The sequence below is a fragment of the Mesocricetus auratus genome, unplaced genomic scaffold (genome assembly GCF_017639785.1).
Source record: "Mesocricetus auratus isolate SY011 unplaced genomic scaffold, BCM_Maur_2.0 Super-Scaffold_15014, whole genome shotgun sequence".
NCBI lineage: Eukaryota > Metazoa > Chordata > Mammalia > Rodentia > Cricetidae > Mesocricetus > Mesocricetus auratus.
The window spans coordinates 82,502,500-82,510,707 of record NW_024429186.1 but is presented as its reverse complement, the minus strand read 5'-3'; the positions used below and the strand labels follow the sequence as shown (position 1 = coordinate 82,510,707).

Genomic DNA, 8,208 nt, shown 5'->3' with positions numbered 1-8,208 from the left:
GATGATGATAGCATTGCAGTTATTAACTGGGTAGCTCAGGACTCTGTGTGTGTGTGTGTGTGTGTGTGTGTGTGTGTGTGTGTGTACTAGGGATGATGATTGCGGTTATTAACTGGGTAACTCAGACTCTGTGTTTGTGGGTGCGTGTGTGTGTGTGTGTGTGTGTGTGCGTGTGTGCGTGTGTTTTAATTATACTAGGGATGATGATAGCATTGCAGCTATTAACTGCATAACTTGAGGACTGTGTGCATAATGCATGTACACAGAAGAGCTACACCGACAGTGTTATATGGATACATAAAGAATTTACAAAGTAGACATGGTAACTACTCTACAGCCTACATTCTAATTCAAAAGATTTTGTAAGTATTTATTATCCAGGTATAGAGATCAGAAAGAATGTTCACCCTTAAAAAGGAATTACCAGGGCTGGAGAGGTCACTCAGTTAAATATTACTGACTACTCATCCAGAGGACTTGGATTTGATTCTATAATTCCAGCCCCAAAGGATCTGATGCCTTCTGTCACAGAACACTCATACATTAGAAAAAAAGAATTTAAAAATGAATTACTAGATAATAAATACAAAAACCATAACCTAAAATTACAAAAAATACAAATCATAACAGCCTTGTAGGTTGTTTAATTGTACAATGTTAGATTAACTTCAGAAGAACCAGCATGTACCTATACTATTTCTGAGTTAAGTCCTACCTGTAATCAGTTTTTAGACATTGTAACTTCTTTTGGGAGTTTGTTTCCTAGAACCTAAACTAGAAGCTGTTCAGTGTAGACTACAAAGAATAGCCTGACAATTTCTGTAGCCGTATCGCCTGTCCTCTTTGAATCTTGGTTTGGTTGGCTTTCCTAAAATGCGAAGCAGACCTGGTGGAGGGGAATGTGGTGTACTCCTGTAGTCCCGGGCTTGGGAGGTTGAAGAGAACCAGGAAACCTCAGCAGCATCTTCCAGGCTAGCCTAGGATTCAGGAGCGCATCTCAAACCCGGAAGTAAACAGCAGACCGAGCTCCACCCCGGCCGGCCCCAAGAATCTTCACTATATGAGGGCTATTTGGAGTGTGTTGTGTACGTTCTGGTCAGGGTTTCCTCAGATTTTGTTTTGTTTTTCCTTTGGAGCTTGAAGAATAGAGTCATCATTCACAGAGGAAAAAAGATGAAAAATGGGATCCATGGAGATGCTTTAAAAAAAAAAAAAGGACTTCTCCCTTTCTCTGTTCAGGCACTGTAGAGTCAGGCTCCAGATCAAAAGGTGCAACTCTGTCGGGCAGCAACACTTATCAGAGCTAAATTACGAGGTAATTGTGGCAGGTATTGGCTTCAGCTGATTCCTCAATTTGAACAATGCTTCTGCCGCCAGCTCTTTAGTTTCCTTTTCAATGTTGCTCTGATTTCTCAAAGTTTTATTTTTATCTCTACCAACACAGTACTTTATCCTCTCTCTGATCAGGGGTTGGATTTCTGTACTAGCTTCAGTTTTGGCTATGAAGCAGACAAGTTAAGGTAGAGGTCCACAAATTCCCATTCCTCAAAACACCACTGCCTTAGAGCAATTGAGAATGAACTCAGCCTGTTGAGATGTTAGGGTTAGCTGTGTTGTGATAAGGGCACTAGGAAGTTGTGCCCGCTCTCTAAGATTTCCTTGGCAAGATTGTAGGGAGTGCCATTGCCTCAGATAACAACTGCAATATGGGTTTGACTCTTTGGCCCCTATGAAGGAAAAGCTCTTTGTGCACCTTGAGGTGTATTTTGACAGCAAGTGTGCAGAGGCTAGTCTAGACAGTGGGATTGGCTTTCCCTTTCAGAGTAACCTGGTGCTTACTTGAGGATACTGAGTTGTGTGCCGCTGCTGCCGCTGTTTTAATTTCCAAGTGTCACATGAGTATGTGCACGTTTGCCACAGGAACAAGGCCAGTGAGCAACTCAAGGGTGCTGGATCTCACTCTCCAGCAAAAAGTCAACAACACCTCCTGCACTGTGAGTTACCAACAAAACATGCCTTTTCCGATTGGCTTCTCTCCCAGTGAGACCAGGAAGTAATGATTATCTGTTCACATCTTTCCTCTTACCGTCCTGCTTTGTCATTTTATAGCCCCGTTATCTTATGTGGTTTTCATAGAAGGGAGGGAAGTAAGGAATGCCTCTAAAGTCACTTACGTATTACTTTCAGATATCACATTGGGAGGAGTGTCTGTATCTAGATAGCTTAGAAGCCTTAAAAAGTGGAGTGGTAATACTAAAAATCTGGTCAAAAGGTCCTATTACAAAGTTCTGTTAAAAGATTCTCATAGCAGCGTTGCCACAGCACTCAAGAAGGGAGCCACAACAATCATGGTTCAGAAAACCAACAAATGTAGTAGAACAGCACACACCTGCACAGCTAATTGTTAAAACAGAGATGTATTCGCATGCCCCGTATAAATTAGAGTCAAAGTGGTGCTGTAAATACACCACAAAACATTGTGCATGAAGATAATGACTTGGATAGGAATCTGTCAGTGCTACAAAAATACATATAAACAAAATACTTTTCCACCTTTGATACGTCTACAAGGCAGAAAGTTAGGAATATGTACATAATTTCATACTAGATATGTGAAAAATATACCATGTAGAACAATCTCGTTCCAAAGTTTGAAACATAACTCTGTCAAATAAAAATATCATTCATACAATGTATGAACTGGCAATAACTTTCTAGGTATAAAGTTGTTGATATGACAGATGAGAACCCTCCTGAATTATATCTTGATTAGAATTTCGTTTCCATTGGTACCTGGAAGAAAACAAAGGTTTTGTTTTAAATACTTTGTTAAGTTTCCTTTTCAGCAATTCTTTCTTAGGGTCTGGAATTTAAGAGTTACCGATTTTTAAAATCTTTTTAAATGACTTATTTCCTGTGTATGGGTATTGCCTGAGCGTGTGTATATGGGTCATGTACATGCCTGACGCCTGCAGAGCCCAGAAGACCACAGGATCCTCTGGGATTTGGCTTACAGAGGGTGGTGAGCTACCATGTCAGTGTTGAGAATTGAACCCAGGTCATCTGAAAGAACTGCCCATGCTCTTACTGACTCATCTCTCCAGCTTAAAAGCATCTTTAATGACCTTCTAGTGCTGCTTGGTTAAGATGGATCCATGCACTGACACATTTAATTTGTTTATGTTTCAAAGACCTATTTGTAGCTTAAGCGAAGTACCAATACAATATGTTGTAACAATATATGTCCTTATATTTGTTTTGAGTGACCCAAGCTCCAGGCAGCCTTAGATACCAGTCAGCCACCTTGCTTTGTTTTTAAATTCTTTTTTACATTTATTTGCTCATTCACTTATTTACTTGGTGAAGAGAGAGGCATGCCATAGTGTACATGAGAGAGTTGGTTCTCCCATTGTGTGGGTTCTGGGAATCGAACTTAGGTCATCAGGCTTGACAGCAAGTGCCCTTATACACTGAGCTAGCTCTTTGCCTTCCCATTCTGATTTTACCCCACAGCTGGTGGCCTATCCACAGCTGGTGTTTTATTTTCCTCTAAGCAAATCAAGAAACTGGTGCTAAAGTTCTGTTTTCTCAGTATGGGAAGCCAAGGTATGTATCAGGTGCTAGCTCCATTCTGATTTAAGTGCTGTTCTTAGATTTCATCCCTTAGTACTGGATGACAATTCTGAAGCCAAGCTGGGCGTGCATATGTCTGGGTCCACGCTAGGAGGCAGCATCGTGCTTGCCCCGCCCTCAAGTCTCCCTGCTAACCCTAGTCACCTTTGCTGTCTGCTGTCACTCTGGGTCAGGATTACCTGACCCCGTGCCCTGATTCGTGTCTAATCTGCATTCCTGCTTGCTATTCTTAGAAATATCAGCAGCCACCTCCTGTACTTGATGACAGTCATTAGATTCTTCTTCAGGGACCTTAATCAGTCTTTAACTGAAGTATAGAAGCGGTATACTATGATAAGGTGGAATACAGGATTTGTCATCAGTTCCTAGGTCACCTTCTGTGGCTGCCATTCAGTGTGTGACCTCACACAAATTAGTTAAGTTCTCTGAGTCCACTTACCAACACCCTCATTTGAAATATGTTGTCCTTGTATGAAGTCACTTTAATGCACAGATATTGTCTTACAGGACTGAATATACTAGAAATGAATATCCTAGAATGAATTGGAACTATCCATTTACATAATTGGCAGCTCATTCTAGTAAGGAAGGAAAGGAACTTTACTTTCATGCTGAGCTAACAACTGTTCTAGGGACTTTAATGTACCTGTATATCTGAGGGTACCTACTATTTTCAAGCCTTGATGGACAGACTGACAGACTGACCAATGGCTCTCCTATCTAATGGGTTATCAGGTTAGAATAAGACCAGGTTTGAGAATTCTATTTCAACATTGAAAACTGAAAGAGATGTGCTCAAGGTGACACTAATTTGTCTTTCCCTCCTTCCTCCTCCCTCTCTCCCCCCTCTTCTCTCCCTCCCCTCTCCCTCCCTCCATCTGAGTTTATGTTTCATCAAACTTTCCCATGAAATTAGGCAGCACTGTTTCCAAGGATGAGATCCAGAGACTTGAGTAGATACTGGGTTTTCTAAAGATGATGGGGAAACTCTACTACTTAAAATTATGTGTGTGTGTGCACATGCATGCACATCTGCGTGTGTGTGTGTGTGTGTATGCGTGTGTATGCGCATGCGCACATGGGCACGCATGCAACACACTGTATGCATATGAAGTCTGGTCAATGAAAGCTGGTTCTTTGCTTTTATCATGAGGAGCTTTGGGAATGAGCTTTGGATTGTCAGGTTTGACAATAATCACCTTTACCTGATAATGCTGTTTTAGAAGCCCATATAAGCATGCAGACATATATACATGTATGTGTGTGCATATGTATTTGCTGTGACGTCTGGATGTAGATAAATCTGTTGAAGAGTCATACCTGACTTTCTCGATTACGTAATCCTCCATTTGTATTTATGGTAAAGTCAAATTTCATTTCTTTTTCCTGAGAAAGAGAGTGGAAATAGGGATGAGGGACTGGTGTTGGAATTTAGAGGAAACACTTGAGCATAGGTGATTGCCTACAACTGTGAATGACACAAAAGCACCTGTACCTGGCTGGAATTAAACTTCGAAGTGCTGTAGTCCTTCTTCATCAAAATATGTAAAACAGCATCATGGATTGTTAAGAAAAATATTGAGTCTGTGACTTCATCATCAAAAAATTCACACCGAGCAAGTTTGTCAATGAACTCATCTGAAGAAAGAGAAGACGCTGTATTACTTAGAAAAAGAGACTTGTTTTCTCATGAAACTGCTCAGTTGAAAGTCCATTTGCAAGTGCACGAATTGTTGACTGGGATGTGGCGGTGTAGCCTGTGTGTCTTTTGTTTTTAATGCCCTTGTGTGGAAAGGGTCTAGAAACCTCAAGTGGCTCCAGAGGAAATGACTGCACTGCAGTGTAGGCAGGGCCTTATGAATTAGTTTCCTTCCTCGGTGATGGTGGCACGTGTGCTCATTATTGAAAAGTGCATTCTTCGTCATTAGAGAGCATGGGTAGAGCCCTGGGTGTGGTGTGCTGGGCTTTGACTGTCAGATCAATAATCTGCCAGTGACTTAACTGTAGTCCATTTTCTCAGGTTGCTGGGTTTTAGAAAACATCTTCCTTAGCTTCTCATATTACTTTCCCCATTTTCTTTGAGAAATCCCCCACTGGTAGGCAGTAGCCAACATTTGTTTGCACAGATCACTCAAGCAAATATGACCTTATATCTATTATGTGCAAAGCTCTAGCTAAGCAGTAGAAAGGTAAATTAGACTTGAATCTCATCCATGAAGAACATTTATACATAACACTGGCAGGAAAAGTACTACAGTGGGCATGGAACAGTCTGCTCCCCCCTTTTATTTTCTTAGTTTTAAATACAACAACCAGCACACAGCAGATCCTCACATTATTTTGGTAAATTAATGAAAGCACAGGGTATGTACTCAGAAGTTTCTGACAGCAGATGAAGGCTGTTTCCCCTGGTGAGCATCATGGAAAACTGTACAACACCACAGCATGTTACAGTGCTTAGGGTTTAGAGAAAGGGATGTCTGTTGGGATGGAAGGTCATAGGAAGTTTTCAACAGACAGGGGTCCAGAGAGCAGGAGGCACGGGAAGGAAGGCGATGGCAGACTGGAGCGCCAGGCAGTAGAGGCAGGTGAGAGGGAAATGAAGCTCTCCAGGAAATCAGCAGCTTACTGGGGTCAGTGGGGCATTTTTGTTTATAGTCAACCCTTGAAACGAGAATATGTCTGCAGTTTACAGAGGTCTGACACGTAGTAGGTAGTCAGTGAGTCTTCATCGGATTAAATGCTGTTTCCTAAGAACTAGTCAAGATGCAGGGGCTACAAAGATAAGACCAGTACTGCCTGTAGAGGAGACAAGTAGAGACCCTGACAGAACTGTGGAGCAACTCGGTGTTTCTGAACCATGCAGCTGCAGGCTGAAGCCCCAGTGCCCTGCCTGGCAAAGTATTTGGTTACTGCTGGAAAAAAAAATAGTGAAAGAATTTTTGAGTCAGATTATCAGATGAGAGGATTCTAGGGTCTTTCAGATCGCTGAGGTAAGAGTGAATAAGTGTTTGGACCTGGTGGCTCATGGACTGTCAGGAGAAGGGAAGGGGAGGAATTAAAGATGACTGGGGGCCTACACAGGGAGACGGTGCAGTTGACGCTACTATGATCAAGACTGAAAAGGGCAGGGAGAGAGAGGTCAGACATCCTGAACGTGTATCAGGTGGCTGGCGGATCCAGCAAGTCTATACATGGTGTCAGCTATGATTTGGGCTGGAGATAGTTTGGGGACTCGTTAACACATGGATACACTTGACACGAGTGCGGAGGAGATTACTAGAAGAATCTATGGAATCACAGTGATAGATTTTAAGACTGAAGTGTGGGGAAAGGCTAATGCTAGGCCAGGGGGAGTCCTGAAGGAGAAACTGTGTTCCTGTGAGAAGGAGGGAGACATCAAAAGAATGGGCTCAGAAGCCAAGTAGGGAGAGTTTTAATTCACATACTCAAGTAGGCTTCAGAATAGGTCTTTGATCTTGATAAATTGGATGTCACCCTTGGATACCTTTGGTAAGAATGGCCTTATCAGCAAAGGGAAGCCAAAGCCAGCCAGGTTGCTATGGCCAAAGAATGCAAGGGAGAGAGGAGACAGCAATGTTTCCAGCAAGTTCTGAGTGAAAAGTAGTTCACACATCTCCCTCATTTGCTATACCTACAAAATTAGGACCTAAATTGTAAAATTCATTTAGCCATTCATTAACAGCAAAACATAAACCTATGGTTTCCATGGGGAATTTTTATTGGCTCAACTGGAAATTCAGTTGCCTTCTTTGTGATCACATGGCATACCTGTTCTTTAGATGGCTTGTCTAGACTGGCTGTGAGTCTGAGGTGACACTTTGAACATTAAATACGGTTAAAAGAGCCTGGGCTTGGGCTATCATATGATACCCTGGTTCCAAATCGAGCACTCAGGCACAATGGCACATGCCTGTAATGCCAGCACCTGGGAGGCTGAGGCCAACCTGAACTACATAGCAGGATACTGTCTTAATAAATCAATGAAAAATAAATGAACTTACCATCAGTTCCCACAATATACACATCTACCTTGATCCTAATAAATTCTTGCAAAATCTGTTAAAACAGAAGATATATCTGTTTTAGGGAAGAGTTTTCATTTGTCACAAACACATTATTATAGTACCTTATGAGTAATTATTTTCAGAACCATTTATATTTTGGAAGTAGACAATAAGGACTCACTCAAGCTAAAAACAAGGCTGCATGATAAACAAAACCCTGAAGTTTGGGAAAAGCCTTCCTCAGTAAGAAATGAAACATTCTTGAGAAACAGATAAGAAAATGTTCTGTCTCAAACTCATAAGATCACCTCTGACCACAGTATGTTCTGTGGAAATGACTAGAACTTTACGATTTTCTTTTTATTTCTCCTTTCACTTTTCAAGATGGGGTTTCTCTATGTAGCTCTGACTGTCCTGGAACTCATTCTACAGACCAGGCTGTCCTCAGACTCACAGAGATCCTCCTTCCTCTGTCTCCTGAGTGCTGGGACCAAAGGCCTGCCTCACTGGACCAACTAGAAATTTCTATCCATAGAAAACAAACACA

The 8,208-nt window shown here is 41.8% G+C and overlaps 1 protein-coding gene across 1 annotated transcript in view; it reads right to left on the bottom strand.

Annotated features, from left to right (window-relative positions):
- Positions 1-624: 624 nt before the first annotated feature.
- The window catches only part of Slc26a3 (solute carrier family 26 member 3), a 38,767-nt gene continuing 31,183 nt past the window's right edge, over positions 625-8,208 (bottom strand). The window contains exons 18-21 of the mRNA XM_013117815.2: positions 7,659-7,713; positions 5,129-5,271; positions 4,954-5,019; positions 625-2,793 (exon numbers count right to left, since the gene is read on the bottom strand). Of these exons, the coding sequence (XP_012973269.1) occupies positions 2,770-2,793; positions 4,954-5,019; positions 5,129-5,271; positions 7,659-7,713 (288 nt within the window). The 3' untranslated portion in view covers positions 625-2,769. The remainder of the gene's footprint in view (positions 2,794-4,953; positions 5,020-5,128; positions 5,272-7,658; positions 7,714-8,208) is intronic.